The sequence below is a fragment of the Muntiacus reevesi genome, chromosome 10 (assembly GCF_963930625.1).
Source record: "Muntiacus reevesi chromosome 10, mMunRee1.1, whole genome shotgun sequence".
Lineage (NCBI taxonomy): Eukaryota > Metazoa > Chordata > Mammalia > Artiodactyla > Cervidae > Muntiacus > Muntiacus reevesi.
In genome coordinates this window covers 74,629,306-74,656,967 of record NC_089258.1, presented here as the reverse complement: position 1 = coordinate 74,656,967, position 27,662 = coordinate 74,629,306, and the positions used below count along the sequence as shown (strand labels likewise).

The 27,662-nt window shown below is 45.4% G+C and overlaps 1 protein-coding gene across 9 annotated transcripts in view; it reads right to left on the bottom strand.

Annotated features, from left to right (window-relative positions):
* The window catches only part of TACC1 (transforming acidic coiled-coil containing protein 1), a 117,578-nt gene that overhangs the window by 5,497 nt on the left and 84,419 nt on the right, over nucleotides 1–27,662 (bottom strand). For 4 of the 9 annotated variants that reach the window (XM_065901497.1, XM_065901495.1, XM_065901500.1 and 1 more), the window contains 10 exons: nucleotides 25,905–26,829; nucleotides 22,342–22,402; nucleotides 19,238–19,445; nucleotides 16,775–16,827; nucleotides 10,074–10,199; nucleotides 8,234–8,310; nucleotides 6,793–6,836; nucleotides 5,414–5,574; nucleotides 4,073–4,179; nucleotides 495–615 (listed from right to left, as the gene is read on the bottom strand). In XM_065901497.1, the coding sequence (XP_065757569.1) occupies nucleotides 495–615; nucleotides 4,073–4,179; nucleotides 5,414–5,574; nucleotides 6,793–6,836; nucleotides 8,234–8,310; nucleotides 10,074–10,199; nucleotides 16,775–16,827; nucleotides 19,238–19,445; nucleotides 22,342–22,402; nucleotides 25,905–26,829 (1,883 nt within the window). The remainder of the gene's footprint in view (nucleotides 1–494; nucleotides 616–4,072; nucleotides 4,180–5,413; nucleotides 5,575–6,792; nucleotides 6,837–8,233; nucleotides 8,311–10,073; nucleotides 10,200–16,774; nucleotides 16,828–19,237; nucleotides 19,446–22,341; nucleotides 22,403–25,904; nucleotides 26,830–27,662) is intronic. The other 5 variants (XM_065901498.1, XM_065901496.1, XM_065901503.1 and 2 more) reach the window with 3 other exon arrangements.

The following is a 27,662-nucleotide window of genomic DNA, read 5'->3' as shown; positions in this document are numbered from 1 at the left end:
GGTTTTTGCTTATGTAGCAGTGTCTAGACCATGGCACTGCTGACATCGGGGCGGGGCGGGTCTTGATTGTGGGGTGTCCTGTGCACCTTGGGGTGTTTGGCAGCATCTCTTTCCTCTACCCACGAGATGCCCACAGCATCTCCCAGTCAAGACCACCACATACACCTCCAGATTTTGCCTAATGGCTCCTGGAGGGCAAAACTGCAATGAAGCAGGACAATAGCTTCATGTGTTACAGAAAAAAAAAGAAAAGAGAAAAAAGGCAACCTCAGAGCCTAAGCCTTTGGTCCACTGAGCTTCCGTGAACGCCACTTTCCCTCTGCCCTGCCTGTGGGCAGGTCCCACTCACGCTCCCCTCCTTTGTCTCCACTCCAGTAAGTGGAGAAGCGTCTGAGCAAAGAGGCAAGGTTCCTTCAACCAGACCTAAGATGAGGGAGCCACGGCTGAGAAGGAAAACCAAAGGTCTCCTGGGCATGACATCCCACTCCTCGTACCTTCTGCTGAAGGGCCCTCTCCAAGGACTCCACCTTCATCTGTTCCTTCCGGAGCCCCGCGTGGAGAGCTGCGCTCTCAGCCTTGGCTTTTGTTCGAACCTGAGCAATCTCCTCATTGGCTCTGTTATGGAAGGAAGGGACAAAAAACACATGGCTTGTCATCAGTCATGGCGCAAGAGCCAGGATGCTGACAGCTGACATTTGTGACACAGGACTAAGTCAGCTGACTTCACCATAGAGGGAAGATAGGAATCAGTGAGCTACAGGATTCAATTTTAATTTATAAAAATTTAATTACACATAACCGCTAAGGAGATTTCCCTGGTGCAAACTATTGGCAGAATTCATCTCAAAGCACACGGTGCCCTTCAAAATTCACATGCCACCCGAGAATGGAATCACAGGCCAGTTTCTACAAAATCTTAGATTTTCTTTTTTAAACCCAGTACAACAGTAAGTAGCAGGATCTTTGTGGATTAACACAGCTAACAAGTCAGGAATACTAACACAGACCTACAGGCAACCTTATTAAAGAGATGCAAAAGGAAAGTTTAAAAACCACAGATGCCATCTGATAAACAGTTAACTGATGGAAAGATGCTAAAAACCCACTGTAATCAGAGGTGTGCAAATTAAAATGATAAACTTTTAAAATGTATCAGCTTGGCAAAAATTAGCCAGGATGATCTTGGCCTGTGTTGGCCAAGATGCAAGGTAAACTGGCTCGGGTGCTGACGGGGAAAGAACACCCACAGAGCCCTCTCTGTGGACACGGTCCAGCAGGAACACCTCCGCCCGGCGAGTCCATCCTGGCCATCTCCCCCGAGGAGCAGGCGCCCCAGCACCACGCTGACGGCAGAAGGTGTTCACTGCTTGCAACAGGAAAAGGGTGAAATGCCTGTCCACTAAAGGGATGAAATAGTCTACAAACTAATAATTAGATTGAACAATGTTCTAACATGAAAAAAAAGGGCCATAATATACGATTACGTGAAAACAGAAACCTGTATAATACTGTATTATTTTTTTCAAAAAGTCCAAAGCCATTGGGTAGTATTTGTAAAGGCTCATAGAAAAGATTAGAAAGATGCAAAAAAAACCTTTAATACAAATGCCTCTGGGGGTGGGGAGGGAAAAGGGGAACTTACAAGGTTTTACAAACAGGAAGGTGGCAGAATGTACAAGGATGTATTACTCTTTAGTTAAAAAATAAAGTTGGGTACATCCTTCAGAGATCCTTTATTCCCCAGAATACATTCAAAATGTATCAGATTTAAGAATAAAAAAATTAAGCCTTATTTAAAAACCTATAATGGAAAAGAATCTGAAAAAGAATATATATATGTATAACTGAGTCACTTACTTGAAACTAACACCACACTGTAGATCAACTATACTTCAATTAAAGTCAAAACAAAACAAATTTTAAAAGACAAAAAGAAAACTAAGCCATTAAAAGTACTGGAAGGCAGGGACTCCCTTGGTGGCCCAGTGGCTGACACGCCACACTCCCGATGCGGGGGACCTCGGTTCAACCCCTGGTTGGGGAACTAGATCCCACATGCTGCAACTAAGATCCAGCACAGCCAAATAAATCAATAAAACTAAATATTAAAAACATGTTTAAAAAAATAAATAAATAAAAGTACTGGAAGGCAAACATGGGAAAATGTTTTACACTGAGCATGATGAAGATCTTTGTTATTATGACAGAAGATCCTAAAGCTATTAAAGAAATGATTGAAAAATTACACTATATAAAAGTAAGTATTTGCATATCAAAAAAACACTATGGATGGAGCCAAAAGGTAACAAACTAGAAAAATTATTCACAACTCATACCACAAAGGGCTGTTATCTGTAATATATTTATATTTAAAATACATAAGCTGACACTAGAAAACTAGGCAAAAAAGAGTCATTCATGAAAAGCAAATATATGTATAGATGGCTGCTAAAATATGTTCAATTTCACTCAAAAAATACATGTGAATCAAAACTACGTTGAATAAAAGAAATGCTCTATTTCTTGCCAAAATAAAAGAAGAAACCCAACTAGATTGAAACAACCATCTTTTGCTGGTTAGATGTAGCGAAAATCTGAATCCTGACCTGTTGGTGAAGCTGCATGGGAAAAGAGCTGCTTTCACACACTGCAGGGGTGTAAAGTAATAAAAGGCTAACGAGGGCAACTGGACAATGTGATCACAGTTATAAATCCATAAATCCCTCTGCCTGCAGTTCACATACAGGGATCTCCCTGCCTCCCAGAGATAATCGTCTGAGGTCACTCCCTTCGCTGTGAGTAACTCACATCTACTGTCTGCAGGAGAAGGTGCTGAGTAGCCTAGGTGTCCAACAGGTGGGACTGGTTAAATAAAGGAAACATTCCGACAACGGAACACCAGATTTAAAAAATAAATAAAGAGGCTCTTCATGGGTTGACACAGAAAGATTTCCGAAATAAACTGCCGAGTGAAAAAAAAGTGAGTATGCTACTGTCCGTATATTAAAAAAAAAAAAAGGAGTGTCTCATCACATTAAAAAAAAAAAAATAGGACTGTGATAGAGCCTCAGCCAGCTCGACGGTGGTGCAAATGTAAGTGCATCAAATCAACACTGTACACCTCAGACTTACACGACGCCACTCACTGCCCAATACAGCTGGGGCGGGGGGAAGAGGAGGGGGAGTATGTCTGGAAGGGTAAAAGGATGGTGATTTCCTGGGGTGAGGCAAGAGGTGGGAACCCTGTAGGGGGGGGGAGGACGGGATGGGAGGGAGAGACTGTATCTTTTTATTCTTTTTAAAAAAAATTTCATTTTGTATTGCCGTACAGCTGATTAGTAATGTTGTGACAGTTTCAGGTGGCGAGCAAAAGGGACTCAGCCACGCTGCACCCATTCTCCCCAAACGCCCCTCCCGCCCAGGCTGCCCCGTAACTGAGCAGAGGTCCCTGTGCTGTGCGGTAGGTCCCTGTTGGGTACCCATTTTAAACAGAATCGTGTGTACACGTCCATCCCAATCTCCATAACTATCCCTCTCCCTCACCCTTACCCCCAGCGACCGTAAGTTTGGTCTCTAACTCTGTGGGTCTCTTTCTGTTTTGCACGTAAGTTCATCTGTATCATTTCTTTTTAGATTCCACATATAAAGGATGTCATATGATATTCCTCCTCCTCTGTCTGATTTACTTTACTCAGTATTCTCTTTGTTCTTTTTAATGTTTGAACTAGAGGAAGATTTCACCTATTCCAAGAAAAAAAAAAGAAAAAGAAAGAAATGAGCTGATTTACAAAGCAGAACCAGACTCATGGAGAATGAACTTCTGATCACCGGGGAGGAAGGGCGGAGGGGGAGGGAAAGCTGGGAGTGTGGGACTGACAGGCACATAGTGCTTTATTTAAAATAAAATGCCTTTCCAGAAAAAGAGAACAACAAAAAAAGCGCGCGCGTGCGCGCGCGCACACACACACACACACACACACACACACACAAAACAGTGCTTCTTTTTTTTCTTTCCTCTGTTGGTCTTCCCACAACAACATGAAAAATGAAATTCTTCCGCACAGGCTCTTACTTGTCTAGTTTTTCCTCGGCGTGGATCTTCAGGGCCTGATACCGTTGCTCTTCTTGTTTAACTCTGGCTAAGTAATCCTGAGCACATTTTTTCAAGGCTTCTTCATTCTGTTATCAAGTGACAATTTAAAAGGAAAAAATCAGGTCATTTTGCTTCTCTTCTACTAGTCACCTGCCATGTGTCAAGAGCTTTCCTTTTTTAAAACATGAGAAAACCTAATTACATTCAGATGCCTTCAAATAAGACTCCATGGTACTTTGAAAAAGGCACAAATAATTCCCACTGAGGAAACTGCAGATAACATCATGCATTAACTTTCAAATCAGACAGTGAGCTACACTAACACGCCTGCTTCGGGAAGTGTGCACGCAGGAGTGTGAAGTCGCTTCAGTCACATCTGACTGTGTGCAATCCTGTGACTGTGGCCCCCCAGGCTCCTCTGTCCATGGCATTCCCCAGGCAAGAATACTAGAGTGGGTTGCCGTGCCCTTTCTCCAGGGAAGCTTCCCCACCCAGGGATTGAACCTTCGTCTCTTATGTCTCCTGCGCAGGCGGGCAGGTTCTTTTCCAGTAGCACCACCTGGCTTTAGGAAGGCCAAAGTTATTCAAAACTGAAGGGCAGGACTTCCCTGGTGGTGCAGGGGACATGGGTTTGATTCCAGGTCTGGGAAGATTCTGCATGCCGGGGAGCAACTGAGCCCGTGGGCCACAGCCTCTGAGTCCGAGCGCAGCAACTGCCGGAGCCCACACGCCTACAGCCCGAGCTCCACAGGGAGAGAAGCCGGAGCCAAGAGGGGCTTGCTGCAATTAGAGAAGGCTTGAGCAAAGCAACAAAGACTCGGTGCAGCCAAAAGCAAACAAAAAAACTGAAGGGCAATCTGATTCCTGTTTTGGACACCCTGGACAGTCATTTTTAATATGAAAAAAAGAATACTCACTGCTATAAATGTGTCTTTAGTGATGGTGGGTGGCCAAATTAAGTCAATATGCCCACTTACACCTAAATTTGAAACTTCACACTTTCTTCTTTGATACTTTCGGCTTGAATTTTTCAGTGCTATGGCTTGACTCCCTTTTATTTTTGAAAAATTGGTGAATGACCAAAAAGAACATTTCTAGAACTCTTCCAAGGTCTGAGGGCCCCAGCTTCTTACACGCTGTGCCACACTCTGGTCGTGTCCAGGGCTTGTTGCCCTGACTGAGGAGAGGAAGGATTCAGACATGCCACCCAGGGTCCCCGATTCCCTGCTTCCGGGCCACCCACACCTTGGGCACATGGGTTTGATGACCCATCACCAAGAAGACACACCACCAAGGAGACAGAAGGCAAACGACAGGTACCTTCTTGAACCCTTCCAGGACGCCCTTCAGGTTCTCGTATCTCCTGAACAGGTCGGAGAGGGACCTTTCCACCGAGTTGAGGTCAGCCAGGGCCTGCTCCTTCTCCATGGTCAGCTGCTGGAAGCTCTTCTGAGAGCTCATGCTTGTCCTCTGTTCATCTTCTGTGAGTCACGATCAAAGAACACGCATTCACCCAACGGGCAGCTCACAGCTGCCCTCCTGAGCTGCGAGGCAGCACTCTGGGGGGGGTGGAGGGGGGAACCCAGCAAGGAAGGTGACAGGTTTCCACCCTCAAGGTCTGGCACTCTGGTGGGGGAGACAGGCCACAGGTGGTTGGAAAAGAACAAAGCAGGACAGGAGGGTGGGGTGCCTTTTACACCAAACTACCGATCAAAGGAGAGATGCGAGCAGAGACCCAGAGGGCAGGAGCCATCGGGGGCGTGGATGGCATAAGTTATCATCTCAGCACTTGGGTTAACACAGAGAGTCTGAAGTGACTTAGGGAGTCAGTCCTTATGACAGCAGCTACAAGAGGTTCTAAATTCAATGCAGGAGGATGAAGCGCTGTCCTTTCTGAAGGCCCTGATGGGTCTGGCGCAGGGAAAGCGGGACCTGCAGTGGAGTGAGGCCCAGAGACGTCCCACCAGCGGGGGCGGGGAGCAGGGTGGAAGGGAGGATGTGGAGAGGCCGCCCACCCTAGTGCTGGAAGTGCTCATCCTCTACAAGGAATCTAATCTTAATGGTCCTCAATATTTGCAGATTCTGTATTTGTGAATTCGCCTGCTCGCTGGAATTCCTGTGTCAAGACGTGCGGTGGGTTCCCGGCTGTTCGGGGGCACGTGTGGGGTGGCAGAGAACTGGGGTCACCCGCCAAGCTCATTCTCACCTAAGACTGGACGAGGAGGTGCTCTGCCATGCTGCATACTGCCAACAAGGGCCCTATTTAGTCTACTTCGGGCCTTATTTTTGCACCTTTGTGCTTCCTGTTGGGAAATTGTAAATGGGCCCCAAGCCTGGGGGTGTGGACCTGTCTTGTATCCTAAAAGCTACAAGGCAGGAGGTGTCTTGGGGGAAAACACACGTGAGATGAGCTTCGTCCGGGGACAGCTCAGTATTAATGAAACGACAAAACACCCTGGATAAGGTTGTGTATGGACAAAATTGTTGTGACCTCAGGCTCACAGGCACCTGCTTTGCCTTCCTGAGGATCAATGGGTTAGAATTGCCTAATTCAGTGTTTGTGGCAATTTCATAAAAACAACAACTGCATATAGTGAGAATCAACTGTATCTCAGGGATGGACAAACTGAGATTTATATTCTGATTTGAAAATCATCTTTGGATCCTGAGGTTCATATTCTAGGGAAAAATTTCCTTACCAATCATTTGGGCAATGGTCTTCTCATACTCAGCCACAATTTTCCTTAAACAAACAGATAAAAAGTCTTATCAGAAGAGAATATCCAGACAAGGGAAGTTGGACAAATGCTGTCCGAAACAATTAAACGCAGTAACATGTACTGACAAACTTACATAACCCAGCTACCTGCTTTGGGGTGCCCCCCTGCTTTTTTTACATTTAATGTAAGATTTGCTAATGCTCAGAAAGGCTTTTCTCAAGGTTCTGTTTAACAAGGCTTACATTTTATTTGGGCCTCCCTAATAGCTCAGTTGGTAAAGAATCCGAGGAAACAACTGCCTTCATTTTTCTTTGCACCTGTGTGAATGACCCCAAGGCAGTCTATGAATTCTGCTTAGAGAAGTAACTCTTTTTTTTTTTTTTTTTTTTTGAGAAGTAACTCTTTTACAAAATGAGTTAATGATATCCTGGGGGCTCCTCCTAAGAGGCCTGATCCAAATTCAGCCTTTCCTGGCCCCAGTCCACTCTTACAGGCAGTGGGTCCCCTGTGATTCAGATCCAGGTTTTATTTTATTGTCCTAATTCCAGAAGCATTTTAGTTATTCAAAGTTATTTAAAGATTACCCTGTCCTGTTCATGCAGGAAAAGTGCAATCTTTTCCTGACCCTCCAGTGACGGGTGCCCCTCCCTGAGACCCCGGGGAGAAGACCCACTCCCTTGGTCCTCACTCTGATCAGGCATCCAAGTTCTCATGAAGGTGGCTAAAAGCTCCCCAAGATCAGGGGCTGTGCCTTTCTCCCCAACAAGCCAGCACAGGGACCCAGCAAGCACTCGAAACACCAAATAATACAAGAGCCATACACTAGAGCGGACCCATTTAAAATGTTTGAATCAAGTGCCCACTGAACGGTTTGTAAATTATTTATGCCCCCCACTCTTTGATGCCATTTTTAGTTATTTCGCAGCTCTTAAATGTAGGAGTGAATAGTAAAAATGAAAAGATTCCAAGTTAGAGTCAGTCAGCTTTGTTTCCTGTTAAAATGCTTTTTATACTCTATCTTGTGGCTACGAAATCTGAAGCTACCATGTATAATTCGTTTTAGAAAAGGATTATGGACTGTAATGCCTCCATAATTGAAGATGTCAATAAATCTTACTATTCTGTATTTCAAATGGGTATTTTTGCACAAATTTGTCTTTTCAAAAGACAAAGATTCTGTGGGTTCTGCTTACTTGTCATGTTCTGAACAACCCAAAATAAGTTACCACATTTGAATACAGAAACTGGTCAGTAAATCCTCAGGAAATGACCTTACCCATCACAAATTAAGGTGCAAATATCAAAGCCCTCAAGTTCTCAAGAGCTGGTTCTATGTAAGCAAGTACTGTGCTCACTTCCTTTCCACTAAATCTAATAATACATAAAGGCACCCACCCCTCTCCCAAACCTCCAGCCTAACCTCATCTCCAAGACTTCTTGTCGGGTTTCTTCGTATTTTTTCTTCCATTCATTCGCTTCGATCTCTTTAGTGATTATCTAGATCATAATGCAGACAAAGCTTAGTTTTACTGACTTAGTCTCTTTACAGTTTGAATTCAAGACTAAAGCCTGAAAACAACACACAGCCAATGTTCATCCCAAGATATTCAATCTACATTAGGAATAAAAAACCTCAACTTCTGTGTGTAATGCTCATAGACACTGAGGAACTGTTGTCAGCCACATAAGGATGCTGAAACGTGGTCACCAGGGTGAAGGGGAGCAAGAACCTCTCCCAGGAAAGCCCCAGGTGGGAATTACCATCTCTGTAAACTTCATGTTGGTCCAGGGTCTGGCTCTCAGCCTAGAACCCTGCTGGGTCAGGACGCCAACAGCTGAGCCACTGGTCTGGCAGACTCCTTTTAAAGGTAAGACGCCAGAGCCCCACTTTATTAGTAATTAGGCTGAGACATGAAACCATCACAGGATCAGAGCGGGGGGAGCAGGCCTGGCCAGGCAGTCTCCTTCTGCAGATTTCGGACTGAGTCAGAACAGGGCTCAGAAGGTCAGTGCCTCCGGGCAGAGGCACCCAACTCAAGGTGGGCAAGATCCTGCTTGTTAGACCAAGACCCATATCCTACCTTTGGGAGGCCCATGCTAGCTGGAAAGAAACACTCTAAATTTACGGTCTCAGGCGCCTCTTCCCCTGCACAGGGCTCAGATGGGTACCTATCGTTCTCCTGCGATTATACTTCCCTGTGCTTCTTTATGATTGGTACAATCTTTATTTTGGTGCCATGAAGCAGGATTTCAAGAACCAGAAGCCAGCCTCCCTGCTTCAGGGAGGAAGCAGGAACACCTTTGTGTTTTTTTGGTCACTCTTTACAGCATACAGGATCTTTTCTTAGTTCCCCCTGTTAAGGGTGAAAGTCTTAACCACTGGACCACCAGGGAAGTCCTAGCACATCTTTGCTTTGATGCATCTGGTCAGTGGTTATCTCATAATTTTAACTCTCAGAAGAAAGAAGACACTTTTCTCATTTACAAGACTTTGTGGAGCCTCCTGACCACAGTGTTTTGACAACAGGACTAGCTGACACCACTAATTACCAAAGTTATTGCTGTTTTAAAGGTTTGAAAGACTTATGTCAGAAGTACTTAATTAACCATTTTCATCACATTATAAAAATAAAATCACTACACCAAGGGAATTACCTTCTTTTAAAAAAGTGGAACAAATCCAAGAAACATATAAACCAAACACATCAAACACAGCACAGAGGTGTAAGGGGAGGGTGGAAAGGAACTAATGGTACCTAACAAGTGTCTTTCCTGTTTTCCAGATCACCCAGGAAAGGCCTGGCAGTGATCTATTTCAAACAGAAGACGTTCAATAAACATGACAGAGGAACTTGAGAGTTAATTAAACAATGGATGAAGGTAGGAAGCAATTTTATATTCCTACAAGTCTAGAATTTGAGGAACTCTTAGGCATGAGTCTATATCCTCTGTAAAACGAAGGTGCTGACTTAGTTATGTGTGTGGGTAAAGCTGGAAAAATTCGGTACTTAAAACTTCAAGGATAAGTGATAAAGAAGTGTGCTGAAAAGTTCTCAAGGATACTTCCAAGCCCCAGCTTTGCCCCTTGGACACCAGAAGGCGAGGACTGCAGCTCCAAAGGGCCGTTTTACGGGGAGCCCTTTACACGAGCTCTCCAGCCGGGGAGGAAGAACTCAAGCCAGCAGAGAGGGAACCTCCCCGCTGGCACACGAGCTTGACAAACAAATGAGCAACAGCGGATGTGGCACGGAAGCCTTCACCTCTTCCCTTATCAGGGTGAGCACGGCGGTCTTATCTGATTCGCTGAGGCAGATGCCGTCCAGGGGGCTCTCCACTCCGCAGCCCACGGACACGGGGCTCTTCTCCACCGGGGACTCCAGCAGTGCCTGTGGGGCGAGCAGGCGCAGGTAAGACGTATGGGCCTCGGCTGTTTAACCCCAAGTACCCTTCCACGACTTCCTCCTGATGAGAATGATCACATCCTTTAAAAACAGGTTGGAAGGGCAGGGGACAGGGCTGGGGGAGGTAGCCAGAGGGGGGTGGTGGGGGGGAGGAACCAGCAGGGGGAAAGCTTTAAAACAAAAACAAAAATTTAAAGAATGACCTTACAAAAAATTAAAGAATGATTGTGAGTGGGGGGAGGGGGAAGGACAGGGCAAAGGGATGGTTAGGGAGTTGGGGAGGGACAGGTACACACTGCTGTATTTAAAAATGGATGACCAACAAGAAGGACCTGCTGAATACAGCTCAGGGAACTCCGCTCAATGTTCTGTTGCAGCCTGGATGGGAGGGGGGTTTCGGGGAGAATGTGTGTGTTAGTCACTCAGTGATATCGGACTCTTTGCAACCCCGTGGACTGTATCCTGCCAGGCTCCTCTGTCTGTGGGATCCTCCAGGCAAGAATACTGGAGTTGCCATGCCCTCCTTTAGAGTATCTTCCTGACCCAGGGATTGAACCCGAGTCTCCTTCGTCACCTGCACTGGCAGGCGGATTCTTTTACTTCTGAGCCACCAGGGAAGCCCTTGGGGGAGAATGAATACATGTACATGTAGGACTGAGTCCCTTCGCTGTTCACCTAAACTATCACCTTTTTAACTGGCTATGCCCCAATACAAAAAGTAAACATTTTTTTAAAAAAGGAAAAAACATTCTAATGAGTATCAGGCAGGTCTGAGATTCTCTTTTAACAGGTGACTTAAGAGAAGTTTTCTTCTCATTCAAAAAGGAGAGAGTGCAATTATCTCAGAGGTCAGTCACCAGACAGTCATGTGCAGAAGAGAGAAAAACACCTGCTGTTAATATCCTGTGAACCTGGGGATCTCTGGGGATGACGTGGTCCATGGAAATAAATTTCAAAACGCGTGTCAACCTTTTTACATACTGCCTCCTGTGTACTATGTTTTGGCCACTTTGGATGGAAATGTTTCTAAAATGACTTTCAGGCCTAAGCAGGCAGAAATGGCGATGATAAGTGAAAGCCGACCCCACCCTGGGACGACCCGGGGTCGTCGGGAAGGGCAGAGGCCCTGAGGACTGGTGCGCAGACCCAGCGGTGCTGTCAGGGGCACAGGCGTCAGGGTCTGGGCTGCAGTTCCTCATCCTAGACCTTCCTGCCGGAGTTTTTAGCTCCTTTCTGCTAACATGTCACCTTCTGAGGTGCCAGCCTGATTTTTTACCATAAACATGTGTTCCCGGAGCCATGGGCAGTTAGGATTTTGTTTTTCACAGGGATGTGGACTCTGCACCACTTTTCTTCCTAAAAAGCATTTTTGAGGGCTATTTCCTCCCACCTACGTTAACTTTTTGCATAAATGGAGAAAAATCTGACCCAGTAACATCCAAAATGCCAGCCAAAGTGACCTGGGAATCTTTTTTTCTTTAATTATTAGAATTAGGGTTAGAATTCTGGAATAATCTTAATAATCTAAAATGTCAGCATGACTGACCAATTAGTTTATTGATTATAATCGATCTGGTTCTCTGGTGTCTTGTTTGAATCAAATTTGAATAGGAAATCCAAGGTCAACTTAGATCAGGGGTTTGTAAACTTTTCAAGGTCATTATGGACTCACCCTGGCTTTAAGAAAACACTCAAGACACACTCACCCTCCCTCTAGCAAGCACTCAGACACACACACACAGTTTCTGCAAACAGCTTCACAGTCCTCAGCCGAGGGCCCAACACAGAAACCCTGGGCTGAGGCCACAGATACGGGAAACGCACAAGCCACAGGCTGGCAGTGACCTTCCCAGCAGCGTTTGGGGGAGGGCGGCCCACCACCTGATAGAAGCCCAAGGCCCCCAGAAACAGTCTTATCTTGGGAGAGACCTGTCACCAGAGCCAGAAGGCAGTCTCTAATAAGACGGCCCCAGTGACCCCAGCTCCTGCATGAGTTCCCCTGTAGCCTCCCACCACCCTGAGCTAGGCTGCACCCAGCGACGCTCGTCTAGGAACAGAAGGTAGTAAACGTCACAGGGTGTCACTGGTTTACAAACAGGCTTCAGACTGTGAGAAGCTCTGGAGAAGCCACGTGGGGAGGTCCCGCCGTGTGAGAGGGCCTGAAGTGGATCCACCCCAATGGAGCCGGGAGGTGACCGCAGCCAGTGACAGACCCCGAGTCAGGGGCACCCAGCCAAGCCGCCCTGGGACTCCTGACCCCAAAATGAGGAGATCGAGAGCGTGTGCTGTCGGTCACTTGATCACCAGCACACTGGACATCTGAGTCACCCCCTTACCTCTTGTGCCACGCACTCCTCATCAAGAAACCTCCCTCTGGGGACTTCCCTGGTAGGTCCACTGGTTAAGAATCTACCTGGCAATGCTGGGGACTCAGGTTTGATCCCTGGTCAAGGAACTAAGATCCCACATCCCACAGATCAACTAAGCCTTCAAGCTGCAACTACTGAGCCCCTGAACCACAGCTAGAGTCCGAGCACCGAGATGAAAGATCCCACATGACGCAACGAAGACCCAATGCAGAAAAAAAACAACAAAAAAACCCAAACAGAGAAGAAGCCTCCCTGCAGCAGTCAGGCTTCCCCTGTGCAACTCGCCTACTAGGTACTGCCCACACTTTTTTTTTTTTTTCCCCATTTATTTTTATTAGTTGTAGGCTAGTTACTTTACAATACTGTAGTGGTTTTTGCCATACATTGACATAAATCAGCCATGGATTTACATGTGTTCCCCATCCCAATCCCCCCTCCCCACACTTTTGGTTCATCTTGTTATACTGCTGATTTTAAATGAATACATTTTATATCAGCCTTTTGAAAAAGTCAGAATCCCTGGGAAACCGGCCCCCTGTGCCTTCCATGACCCTCATGTTAGAAAGAATGTGGGAAATGAGCCAAGTTTTCTTGGTAGGGAAAATATCCGTCTCTCCTGGAGTTCTGCATCTCAGTCATCTGCGAGGGGACAAATGAATTCGGCCTGCTGCCTGTTTAACGACTTCGCTCTAACAGACGAGGCATCTGGAAGGGGCAGCGTTCTGTGCTGGAAGATCAGACAGACCTTAGACAGAAGCGAACACACCCAGAGGCGTGGGCTCTCCCTGGCCACTCCCGCTGCCTGGCCATATGCCACAAGCCTAGGGCTCAAAATGCAACAGCTCTTATGAGGAATTTATAGCTGTGGCCTATTTTAGCTGCCTTTCCTGGTCCTCTAGGATTTATTTAGCTTTCTTACATTCCTCAGTCCTTCATAATGTTTCTCAAACAACACAAAAAGCCTATAGAATCTACCATCATCAGAAACTGGCCTGGTCATCTCTTCCAGTGCTGGGCAACCTAGTATGTGTTTAATAAAGATGTTAAACCAATCAGATCACTTATCACTTATATCCTTCCGAAAGGATCCTGCTTCACATCTCCTAGTCCTTATCCCTGTCCCACAAAGCATCTACCCTTGAGGACCCATGAAGACCTATCTACAGACAGTGGGGCCCAGGGATATCTTAGCTGCAAGTTGACAGTGAGCACAAATGCCACAAAGTAATTCTCTGCACTTGTCCTGGTGATGGGAGAATCTGGGTTCCTCATATGTCAGGCTCATCCCATTTGTCCTTGAACCTGTCAGAGCAGGGCCCTCCTCCCCCCACCACTTCTAACAGAGACACATTGTGAACTCAACGTTTGAGAAGTTTAAGGTTTCTCTGAAAAAAATAATAAACTCAATCCTAAGTTGAGAGATGCTGCAGACCAGCTGCTGAGAAGTGAGATGACTGTCCTCTGGCCTTAGTCATTTCACCCTGGCCATTCCCCAGGGCTGGATGGAGGATGCAACAGGAACGCCCTTCGAAGTGACACTCAGAGGCTCACAAAGGCAAAAGCTAGATTGAACAGACTTCTCTCCTTTTTAATTAACTGATCTCTTTTTGCTGCCCTGGGTCTTTGTTGCTGTGTGCAGGCTTTCTCAAGCTGCAGTGAGTGGGGACTACTCTTCGTTGCAGAGCATGGGCTTCTCACTGCAGTGACTTCTCTTGTTGCGGAGCATGGGCTCTTGGCATGGGGGCTCGGTAGTGCGGCACATGGGCTTAGTTGCTCCCGGGTGGATTTTTTTTTTTTTTTAAGTGTATGTGCTGCCAAAGAGAGCACCCAGGAGGATTCTTAACCACTGGACCGCCAGGGCAGCCCTGAACAGATTTCTTACGCGGTGTTTTGAATATCGCAAGTTCTTTATGCAGGGTTTATTCAGCATTCTAAAGAAGTAGAAATTAATTTCAGCCAGTTCAACTGGGATTACCATTCAAAGATCATGACCCAGGACGTGCTCTTTACAAGGGGCACTGCAGAGAAACCCCCTCAAATCCCAGAGGAGTGCTTCTGTCAAGAAACAACTGTCCTTTGTGGCGTCCCTGACCCCTACGTGCATGTCCTCCTCCTGCCTGGTATCCACAGGTCCCTCCCCTGCCCCACATCACTCACTCTGCGCCCTCCAAGGAAACACGTGGGTCATGGCCCAACAGTGAATCATGAAAACAGTTCCTGGAGCAAACAATGTGCATTAAAAAACTGTAACGGAATAGAAAAAACCAGAATGAACCACTGGAAGAAACGTGGAAACTGTCTTGTGCAATTTGTTTTATAAAAATACAAATGCACGTGTGGAGAGAGTTTCCTATGTATCTATTAGTTAAGATGCAAAACGTGGGCATTCCCGGCGGTCCAGTGGTGAGGTCCAGTGGTGAGAGTGGTGCTCTCACTGCTGGGGACCCAGGTTCAATCACTGGTCAGGGAACTAAGATCCTGCAAGCCTACTGGAGTGGCCAAAGAAAGATGTAAAAATGTATTTTTACTGTGGATCAAGGTAAAGAATGTTTCCATGACAAATTCACCTACTCCTTCAGCTTCAACCATCCTAAGGCCCCTCAGATCTATTAAAGCCAAGCCACACTTTTCCTGAGCTTGGGCTGTGTACTTCTCACTGCCTACAGGAAATGTGAACTGAGAAGCTGGCCACACAGACGTCTCAAGGCCACACGTCTAACACTGAACTTGTACGATTCAGCTCTCCCTGTATTCCTAGTATACTGGCTATGTTCAGCAGTGTTCACTGTGGTCAAGGCTGGGATACAGCAGTGAGCACAGTCATAGCTCCACCTCGTGGAGGAAGCCAGGGAGAAAAGACAGTGACCCCAAGGGGCAGGTCCATAGAACTGAACAAAACCCTGTCTGCTTGGGCACGTATGTGATGTGGGAAGGAGGCAGGGTTCGTGCAGAAAACCAAGTCAGCAGCAGTCGAGTCTGAGCTGAGCCTAGAGACAAGGAAAGCCAATGAAACAGTTTAAGCAAAAAGGAACAACTCCAGCTTATAGAAAAGGACAGAATAATCCCCGGAAGAGGGAAGTTTGTTAGGAAACTGCCACCATATTTAAAAAGGCTGGTGGTGGCCGCAGGTTTGACAAAAGTGGATGGATTTACAACACTTAATCAAAGTTAATTCCACTAATAACAGGACACATGGACACACTGACACCCACAAGGTCACTTCTGACGTACTTGAAACAAAAATGCACAAACTGAATTTCCTGAGGAAACATTAGATAAGCCCAAATCGAAAGAAAGTTGACAAAACAACTGACCAGTACTCTTCAAAAGAGTCAAGGTCGGGGAGGACAGAGACAGATTAGGAGCTATCACAGATTAAAGGAGACTGAGAACACGGGAACCAAATGCCTTGTGGTGTCCTACCCTGGATCCTGTGCCAGAACATTATTGGGGCAGCTGATAAAACCTGAATACGGTTTACAGACTGGACAGCAATCCTGCACCAGTGTTAATGAATTCTGATAACTGTATTGTGATCACAGAAAAGGTTAGTGTTTGAGGAGCGTGGATGGGTACAGGAGGTACAGGAATTCTCTGTACTATTTTCGTAACCCTAAAAGTTTAAAAAAACTGTTTTTAGCTCAGCTCAAATCCAGCCTTCCTGACCCCTGCCGTACAGTGGGTCAGCCCTGGGGACGCAGCCTGTGCAACACTCACCGCATGGGAACCGTTTCCACCTTGCATCTGTGGCCAGGGAAATAACGGAAGCTGTGTCTAAGTTAAAAATTCTCAGAAGCCGCATTTACAGAGTGAAAAGAAATAGGTGAAATCAATTTTAATAATATAGTTTCGTTAAAACAGCAGATCCAAAATGTCAACATGTCATCAACATAAAAAGCTACAGGCATTTCATTTTCCTTTCTTTTTGGTATGGCAGCTTCAAATGCTGGCTGTACTTTACATCTGGGGGACATCTGGGGACATTCAGCTACCGTCTGAGCACTGGTGGTCTCACTCAAGACACCTCAGACAGGTGCTGAGCTCCCCAGGTGAAGGAAATGAGCTTTATTTCTATTTCGTGCCCATCACCAAACACTGATGAGAATTTAATTACTGAGTTAACATGGGTTTCAAAACAAAGACTGAAAGCTCCCATGCCCACCCTGCACCCCCATGGGCCTGGGAACTCACGGGCACAGTGGATCCATCCTTCTCCATCTTCTGACACAGATCCTTCTCGGTGCCTAAAACACAGAGGGTCATTTTTATAGTCATCCCGAGAGGTGGGTGTCCTTCCTTCCCACTGAGAGACTCTGGGAACTCCAGTGTGGTCCTGGAAGGACATCTGTGGACCCCTGAATCCCAGTATCTCAAGACCCTCAAAGGCACACTGCATTCTGTTGACCGCTGTGCTGTGTTCAAAGTCCAGAACGCCCAGAGGAAAGAGGCGCCAGTCGGCCACGGGCAGAATCGTGTCCTCAAGTGGAGAGAACGGCAAGACTGCCCCCTTGTGTCCATGGAGAGTTTTGCAAATGCGCTGTACTGACCACAGGATCATTTCACAAAAAGGAAACTGTAACACTGGAAAGTATTTTATTACCAAATTGAGGAGAGAATCTAAATTCCAGCCCTGAAGGGTATCCTCAACGGAATTAATGTAGCAGATCAAAAAAAAAAGGCTCTAAATTTCGATGCCTGGAAACTCAATGTCCTCTCCACACCCTTCAAGCTGGTTTCCTCATTCCCACTCTACCATGGGAGTCAACATTTACAAAAAACCAACACTATGATTTTTCTAATTAAAGGTATACGCATCTGCTGAAGAAAAATTTTAAATATGGAAAAACACACAAAACGCTAAAGCTACAATCCTCCACCTACAATCACAAATTATTATTTTAGGGCACTGTCAAGAGTGAATTATTCATAACACAAATGTGACCATTGGTATTCCACATAGAAACCCTATACTCACAAGCCCTAATTCCTCAGGACAACCTTGCCTCGAGTTCCCACTGGCCCAGGACTCACAGGGAACTGCTGGGAATTTCATCTGTGCAGCAGGCTCCTTCCCACCCCCGTGGGAGACTCCCTGGGGCACCCCTGTGTTTGTATCCATCAGGCCCCGGTCCAGAGGTGGCCCCCGGGAACAGCTCAAACACTGCACACTCACACCCTCCCACCCCACGCTCCCGGGCCTCTGCTCACCACTCAGTCATCAACAGGGTTAACAGGAGTCACTGTTCTCTCAGCAGAACCCCAGCTCTGTAAGTTTCTGCCAAAGGCATCTCCTCCTAGTGAGGAAGGGAGTAATTCAACAGACATGGACAAGGCCCCTGCAGCAGGGGAAACTTGAAGATGAATCACTCACAGCCCTTAAACCTCAAGGAGGCATCAAAGATGACCTTCTGAAACTACCACACGCAACGGGAACAGAAGAAATGCAGTGGGGACCAAGTGACTTTTCTGAGACAGACCTACAAGGAAGGGCAGAATTTCTACAGGGTGAGGGTACAGAGAGTATTTCATACACAAGAAATAAGTGTAGGCATGAGTCCTTGGGGTGAGCCTGAGTAACAGGTAAAGGGGCACAGGGGGAAAAGGCAAAAGGGGTCTTTGGGGAAAATGTCAAAGCAGAAAGAGGCCTGGGAAGAAATCTGGAACAGGCCCCGGAGTGTTTATTTTACAGACAGGAAACTGAGACCTGGATGGGGGTGGGGTGGTGGTGGTGGCTGGGGAGGTAACTCTTGTAAAGTGCAGATTTCCACCTGCTTTGATAGATCATGACCTTTTAAAATCTAAGTATAAAAGCCCATTAAATTATGTTGCTGAAGATACTGAGTTTCCAGTAACGGTTAACGAAGTCAGGAACAGGGTGCCAAGCCCTTCACAAGTCAAGGTTAAGGCCACAGATACAATCTGGGACCTGGCAAAGGGCTTTGGATCTAGAATGTTCTAAGGTGGGAAACAGCGAGAAGCTTCAGCACAGGGAACTACCTGTGCTCCCTGATATAAATGCTGCCTGATATAAAACAGATAAGCAGTAAGGACCTACTGTATGGCACAGCGAACTATAGTCAATGTCTTGTAATAACCTACGCTGGAAAAGATTCTGAAAAATACATACACACACACACACATTACATATATATAATTGAATCACTTTGTTGTATATCTGGAGGCAACACGACATTGTAAATCAACTGCAATTAAAAAAAAAAGAACACTGTCTAGTGAGGAGACATGACTTACTATGCATAAAGCACTCTAACCTGTGCCTACATGTGGAAGTAACTATATCTGTTAGTTACTACCATTTCTATACATGAAACAAGGAACTAAAAAATCACAACATGGTTGCAGATCACTACACAGGAAGCTGTGGCCAGACTGAAATAAATTACTGAAAGAAATCAAGCAGTCCCACACACGGTGTTTCCGTTCACTCTGTCACACTTATCCACATGTTGCCTGGCATTCCACGGATACCCCTTGGTGTCTCCTCTCCAGGCAAAGAAGCAAAGCACAGACCAGCAGCCTAACCTATCCTTCAGGGGCCCGGTTCTCCAATCGCTCTAAGCTGCCTCCTTGCCCTAGGCTTCCAGGCATTTTTATGCTTATGTACGTAAGAAAGATGAAGATTTGCTTCCATACCTGCTTCTGAGGATGAAAACGCATGATTTATGGCAGACACAGGAACATTGGAACATTCAAAGTACTCCAGGTCGTCCTCTGGCTCACCTTTCCCCTCGGCCCCAGTGGGTTTCTGACCCGATGACGTGGACGCCAGCTTCTCCTCATCGGTAGCATGACCGTCCCTGTTAGAAATGTCTGAGATCTGGGAGATCACTGCTCCTTCATCCTGGGAAAGGCAACAGAGGCGATGCTACCATTTAGGAGGGGAAACTAACATGTCAGGAACGCAAAGCCGCCGCCACTCCATACAATGCTCTCCATGGACCTGGGTACCAGCCAAGGAAGGGGATGCAGCCTCTGAACCATGGAAGGCTGTGTTTTCTAGGGTTTACCCTCTGTGATTCAACTCCAGGGTTTGAAAAATCAGGCTTTTCTAGCCTAAATTATAAGAAAGAAGCTTAAGTGGCCCAAGGCAGTGGTTTTCATATTTTTACCTCCAATAGTTAATAAATTACTTGGGAAAATTTATGTACTCCATTGTACTTTCAGGTGACATCTAAAACCTTTCAGTATGAGTTTAAACAGTCACAAAGAACATAATATCTGCTATATATTATTTATTTGCTTATTTATCTTTCCATCCAGTTTTATTCAGATGTAATTGACATACAGTACTATATAACTTGAAGATGTATAGCATAATGACCTTACACACGTTATGAAATTATTACAGTAAGTTCAGAGAACATCTATCCTCTCTAAAGGAAAAAAATTTTGTTCTACTTTAAATAACTGATTTTTTAATTTAATTTAGTTACTCCAGTGATCCGATACTTTATCATCTATTGAAAACTGAACATGAATATGCTCTTAATGGTCAGAAATTTACATCATTCCTTTTCCTCTCTAAATTTGTATTTCCTCTTTACTTCCATTAAGAAATTATCCCAAAGAAATGTATTTGCATGCCTGAAAGTCTTTTAAAGTTCTACTATTATATTTATTAAAAAAATCTTTTTTCTACAAGCCCAAGTCTTTAAGTCAGACTTTACTTTTTTGGGCTCCAAAATCACTGCAGATGGTAACTCCAGCCATGAAATTAAAAGACACTTACTCTTTGGAAGGAAAGTTATGACCAACCTAGATAGCATATTAAAAAGCAGAGACATTACTTTGCCAACAAAGGTCTGTCTAGTCAAGGCTATGGTTTTTCCAGTGGTCATGTATGGATGTGAGAGCTGGACTGTGAAGAAAGCTGAGGGCCAAAGAATTGATGCTTTTGAACTGTGGTGTTGGAGAAGACTCTTGGGAGTCCCTTGGACTGCAAGGAGATCCAACCAGTCCATCTTAAAGGAGATCAGTCCTGGATGTTCATTGGAAGGACTGATACTGAAGCTGAAACTCCAATACTTTGGCCACCTCACACGAAGAGTTGACTCACTGGAAAAGACCCTGACGCTGGGAGGGATGAGGGGCAGGAGAAGGGGACAGAGGATGAGATGGTTAGATGGCATCACCGACTCGATGGACATGAGTTTGAGTAAACTCCGGGAGCTTGTGATGGACAGGGAGGCCTGGCGTTGCGATTCATGGGGTCACAAAGAGTCGGACACGCCTGAGTGGCTGAACTGAACTGACTGAACTGAAGTCCCTAAGTGTCAACATTTTTTTTCTTCTGGAGCGTTATTTCATTTACAAATGCACAATTTATTCTAAAAATATCAGTGTTTGGTAAGTACAGTCAAACACAAAGGTAAATTTTTAAAAAATGGAAATCATAACATTTTGTTGCACCAATTTTAAAAACTTTTACAAAGTAATACGTGTTATTTTTCTGAAGCAAGTCCAAGCTAAATTTTTCATGTGGGTAGTTTTCAAATTATCCTACTATATAGCACAGGGAACTCTGCTCAATGTTATGTGGCAGCCTGGATGGGAGGGGAGTTTGGGGAAGAATGGATACATGTAATATGGATGGCTGAGTTCCTTTGCTGTCTACCTGAAACTATCACAACACTGTCAACTGGCTTTATTCTAATATAAAATAAAAAGTTGAAAAACAAAGGCAAACAAACAAACAAAAAAGGTAAATTTTTCATGGTTCTTTTTGCCTGCTCTTTAGCAGCATTTGAAAGAGGATAGTTCATACATTTGTAATAGATGAAAAATCAAATTGCAAATCTTTTTTTCTTTAATCTTAAACTATGTACCAAATTTTGGTCCTAACTGTGTAAGTTCAACTTAAAATGCATTCCATTAATCAATGAATGTACTTCTGTAATGGTTATAATAATGAAATAATTGGTTATTAATAATTGGTTAATAATAATGAAATGGTTATAATAATGAAATAAAATTTTAAAAAGGAAAAAAAAGCACCTCACTGGAATCAAATGGGCCTGGGTTTGGGGGGAGGGGTTTACTTGTGTTTCCCAATTAATTCATATAGTCAAGGATAAATATTTACTGCTAGAATGAAACAAAGGTCAGCATCAATTTTATTCCCGCTTTCCATTTTTATAATTATAATCAATTCGAAGCCAGAAGACTTACTAAAATAAGTGAAATAGAAAAAAGTTTGATAACAGAAACATCTCAGTTCTTTGAACCCTTTTCCAAGTTATGTACCAAAAAATTCTATCATCAATAATTTTCTTTTTAACGGACATGTAAGTGACATATATCACTGTGTCAAAAGTTATTTTTAATCATCAGCTGACAATTCAGGTTCTCCTATTTGGTGGAAAGCAACGAACTGGAAAACCATCGGACTTTAAAAATATATTATCCAGTCATTGCAGTTAATCACCTTAAAACTTACACCAACATTTCAAATCCCTCTTTGGTGCTCAGAGATTCCATATTCAATAGTACAGCAATAAGATGGAGAATGGGTGAGAAGGAACTTTTCCCCCAAAAAAGTGAGAACAAAGTAACTGTGAAGGAACAGGGTTCCTTTGTCTTAAAGGGCCCTTTCTCAGATCCACTTAGGAAGTCAAGGGCCTGGGAATCGGCTTCCTTAAAGCGGAGTACTCAGATCCCACTGGAAAAATGTTCATTAGCCACCACCCTTAGGGGGAACACTGGTCTAAGAGATAAGCTGACGACAGGGAGAGACTTACCTGAGAACATCCATCCAAAGCAAGAGACTGGGCTTCATATTTCTTCACCTTACAGCCACTCCTGGGGAAAAACAAACAGAACACCAGGTTGGTTTGGCATCACATGGAAAAGCTCCAGGCTGTGAGATGGAGCAGACAGCGGTGTGGGCAGAAACCAGCCAAAGCGCACAGCCCCACACGAGTCACACCACCACGCGTCAGAGACGGGAACATCTTCCCGTCTCTGAATCCTCTCCCAGGAGACAGGACAAGCGAAAACTGTAATTCAATGACCCCCTTGCTTGTTTCTGCGGGATGCTAAACACCGGCTCTCAGGCCCCTATGGTTTTTAACTGCAACAGCGTTCCCAAGAGCAGCCCCAGCATCTGGAGACGGCGGGTCACGTGATCCGCGCTCACCTGGCTTTGACAGTCACCAGAAAAATTACCACGCCGGACCACATTCTTTAAAAATTCTTTATTGTGCTAAAAGCCACAGAAATCTGGTAAGACAGCTCCAGACCTGTGTGCTCACAGGGCTGTGGGCAACAGAAAGTATGAAGATAAAATATCTGAGCAATCTGTTACCGCTCCTATTCAGTAGTAAGATAGAAAATGAACGTCATGGCCGGAACTGGGGACGCTCACACCGCCCACTATGTTTAAACTTGCATGTAATTTGTGATCTGAAGACTAGTCCAGATTCCGTTCTGTTTTAATGAACCTAAAACTTCCAATACCACCACTCTGACCCATCCACCCCCATCACCAAATTGCAAGTTCTTCTTGTTTCGTGGGACAAAAACAAAGACCAGCATATACGGTACCAGAATATGGACCCCCACCTCGTCAGTGACTGATTTTCTTTCCTAATGCCTGAGTGTCACCCTGCTACCAAACTCAAGCTGAGCTGACTCAGTAAAATGTATCCCCTGTGCTCCAAGGCGGCAGCCTTATCCTATCAAAAAAGTCAACTGTTCCTGCCGCGAAACAGCACAGCAGTTCCTCAAACCACCGCAGGGATGACCAGGCGGCCAAGCCAGCACGCAGCATCACAGCGCCACACGGGGCGTGCCAAGCCAGGGACGCAAGCTCTCGCACCTAAGGTGGGAGGGCCTGTCTCCAAGCCTTTGCGTACAGATGGCAAGGCTAAGCTGACTCATGAAGTGGCAAATGAAATGCGAAAAGTCATCAGAAGATTCAACTCAGAAAGGGAGGCCAACATGCTGTGGAGGAGATGGTCCAGGGAGGGTAAGGGAGGAACTGCCAAGGGTCCCGGGGGAGCCGGAAACAGCAGGAGTACTTACAACAGAAAACAGAGAAATTTCACTTGTTCAGTAGTCCTGATGCACCAACAAAATTAGAGACGGGAAAGAGACAGACAGATGGAGAAAAAAATCATGTAAAGCCTGGAATATTTATCTCTAGTCTGGCAGATGTAAAGGCTGCAAAGTTCTATGAGATGAGACAGAAATTATAAATGTCAGATTTGTCAATATGACCACTAGTGAGTGAATGACTCTCAGGAGTAAGAGAGTGGTAGACACTCAGAAATGCCATGCGGTCAAATTTAAGGATGAAAAGTAAACTATCAAATAGTTGTAAATGTAAAAAAAAAAAAATAACATTACTTCTGAGTATGTTTACTCTTAAATGTCTAGTCATCCAGATTAAAGACAATCAATGCATGAATATAATTGAAAATATATCTGTTTATACCTACTGTCAGTGTATATCACTAAGAAACTCAAAATGACTTTACCTAATTTATCTTATTTGCCCAACAAAATCCCAATCATAGGATGATCTACTTTATTTCATTTTTATTATACAACAGTGACTATATTTCCCTGTGCTATACATTAGGTCTTTGCTGTTTATTTTATATATAGTAGGGTGTATCTGTTAATCCCAAACTTCTAATATATCCCTGTCCCCATACCTTTCCTCTGTGGTAACCATAAGATTGTTTTCTATGTCTGTAGGTCTATATCTGTTCTGTAAATACATTCATTTGTATCATTTTTTCAGATTTCACATACTGAGTGATGTCATATGACATTTGTCTTCCTCTATCTGCAAAGTCAGTGAGATTTTGATAGATTTGGCCAAAGAGATTTAAATATCATTTGAAATAAAAAAAATTTTTAAGTTAAAAAAAAGATTAGTAAAGAAAGTTTAGCATGCATTAAACTGTCTTTATACTGGATGTCTCTATATTACAGGAGAAGAATCTGAGACGCCAGCTGTATCATCTTTTAAGAAGTCACACAAGGACCCTGTTAACTCTGGGCTAGGTGCTACCTACTTCTACCTGTTTGCTTCCACTCTTTTCTACAATAATAGAATTTGCTAAATAAAACCCCAGAGTTACACAACGGGTTGAGCATCTTTCTCCTGTGGAAAGAAGGAGGAGACAAGAGTCTTGGTTGCATAAGAGTTTTTTTAAAAAAATATACATAAGGTATTTTAGACCAAGAAGTTCATTCATCAAAAACAGAATGGGAGGAAAATGCTAGCAAGTGAGGGAAGTATGTCTGGGAGAGGGTACTTCTTGCTACCGAAAACAAGATGTAGGATAAACTTTCCTCCCTTTGGATTTAGTTTTATGCCACATGAATGCACGGGCTACACACCTTCAATAAGCGACTGAAAGAGAGGCTCCCAATGAGCCCTTATCAACCCTGAGAGGTAGGGTCACTGATATTTAGAGGACCCCATATTAGGAAGCACTTAGGCAAAGACCTGGCCATCGCATCCCCCAGGCCACAGGTAACTAGATACAGGTAACTAACCTGAGCCACAGAAGAGCACCCTGAGGACACCTGATCAATAATATTTTTTGGCAACTGTTTAACTGCCCGTCTGGCTCGGCAACCACTTAACAATCAAAGAACAGAGCAAGAACGACAGATGACCTTTCATTCCCTTCAGACTTGGTGGGGATATTCTGAGGCTGCTGAAGATCTGAGTCAGATTCAGGCAACTGGTTAAAAGATTCTTGATTCTTTTTGGAAACTCGCTTCCTTACTAATAAAAGCCAGAAGTTTGACCAGGAGACGTAAGAATTCACAGTAGCTCTGAGTGGTAGGCTTGTTTTCAATAGGAATCACAGCTTTCTGTTCAAGTGAAAAGACTTCTATACGCCCCTTCCCCCATGTTACTGACACTACACGGGTAACCTGCAGCCCTGGGAGCTTTGTTCCATCCAGAGAAGCTGCAGACGGTGGCTGGCACTGATCCTTGAGCTCTATGACACCCTACAGCTCAGGCAGGATTTCTGAAAACCATCAGATCTCTACCTGCTTAACTCATGACATTTTTTTTTTTTTTTTAAAGCAGGAAAAAAAGTATCTTGGGGGAAAAGAACTCAGCGGAATACGCTGAGAATTCAGAAGCAAGGCAGACATCTAAAAAGGAGACCCTCTGGCATCTCTGATTCCACAGCAGAGTCAGGCACAACAGTGAAGGCTGTGTCAGAGGCTACAAGCTGTGTGTCTGCCCTGGGGGTCTCCCCCAAACCAAAAGCAGTGGCCAGACTCTGAGAGTACACAGAACACAATGCCCACGCCCGGCCCCACTCACGTTATTAAACGCGACTTGGCCTTCTTGGGTGATTCTAAGATTTCATTAACATGATTACCGGCGGGAGAACCAAAGTCACCGCTGGCGAAAGTCATACTGGGTTTAAAGGGATCCTCGGACTCGTCAAAGTGGTCCGGGTCAAAGCGGTAGGAGCCCTGAGCGGAGAGCGGGGGCGAGTGCTGCCGCGCCAGGGGGCCCCCGCGGGGCCGCAGGGTGGGGCTCGCCCCGGGGCCCGGCTCCGATGGCGCCCCGGCGCCGTGAACCTGTGGCATGACTCTGCTGCCCAGTTTCCGGCCGGGCTTCCTCGGGAGGGCTCTCCTGGACTCCATGGTCTCCGCATCTTCAGCGAAATCGAACTCGCATTTCAGCGGGCGGCTCCTCGCCTCCTCCGGCTGGTCGGCCCCCGAGTCGTGGGCATCTCCGCTTGGCGTTTCCATCATCTCAGGGGCACACTTCTGGCTCCCGGCCTTCCCATCCTCCCCGTCGGGACGCACACCCTCCGGGGCAGAGGCTGCTTCGGAGAGCTCGCCACCCAGCGCCTTCTTCCGAAGGGGCACGGGCCGGGGCTTCCGCAGGCGGCTCCGGCCGACACCGGGCTCTGGACGTGGGCTGCCCGCCCCGGGGTCGGCCTCCCGGGCGGCTCCCGCGGTCATGGCCTCCTCTTCTTGCGAGCGCGCGGCCGGGCCGAGGAGCGCGGCCGTGCCGGGCGCCCCGGGGAGGTCCTCGCAGTTCCTGGATTCTATGGAAAACGGCCTCACGACGGAGATCCTGCTCGCATCATGTTCGGGTTCTTCTCTGAAATCCTTGACTGCGCGAGACCCGCTAGCGGGCGGCGGTGCCTCCTGTCCTGCGGGTCTAGAAGCAGCCGCAGGTGAACAGTTTTCAACCACTTCTGCTACCAGCTCTTCGTCCACTTCTTCTGAGTCTGAAACAACAGAAAAGCCATCGGTTAACAAATGACCTTTTCAGCATTAGTGAATCTTCTCTACTAGCTGAACCCACAGGGACAGACGGCAGGTTCTCCCCATTCTGCTTTTACAAGCATCCCTAAGGTTCTGTAGCATGGTGGTGTGGCCTGAAAGGGGAGACTGGTGGTGCGCTCTAAAGGGTGCCTGTGTATTACCTGAGTCATGATAATAATTTACTTGGACTTCCTTGGTGGTTCGGTGGCTAAGACTGCACACTTCCACGGCAGGGCACATGGTTCAGTCCCTGAAACTAAAGATACCCCATGCTACCCACTTCAGCCAAAAAAGTTATACAAATAACGATTATACCGAACAGAGCTATTTAAGAAAAGGCGAAGTACATCATGGGTCCCCTGCAAAGAGTATTAAAATGATGCTGAAATTCCATGGGTTAAAACAACTGGTTTGGAAGAAGCTTTGGACCCTGACAGCTCACAAACAGGGATCTCATCTGGCATGGACACAGTTCCCAAGCACTGCCTGAGAGGTTCAGGGTCCAGATTTTATGCAGCAAATGGATTTTAATCTCTGGATGTTAAAAATAAGAATTCCTTCTTCTCCAGGATAGAATTTAAATAACTGGACTGTTTTAAAATTAAATGAAACACTCATCATAGTTTGCTCAGAATAACTTGTCTGTACATGTAAAAACCGTCAGCAACAAATAAAAAAACTAATTAGAAAAAGCAGAGATAGCAAAGTGGTTTCAGGAACAAACATTCCTTATTTTACTAAGACACAAATCATAAAATAAAAGTTTTACTTCTTTAGAAGCTTTCTCTCCAGCTGG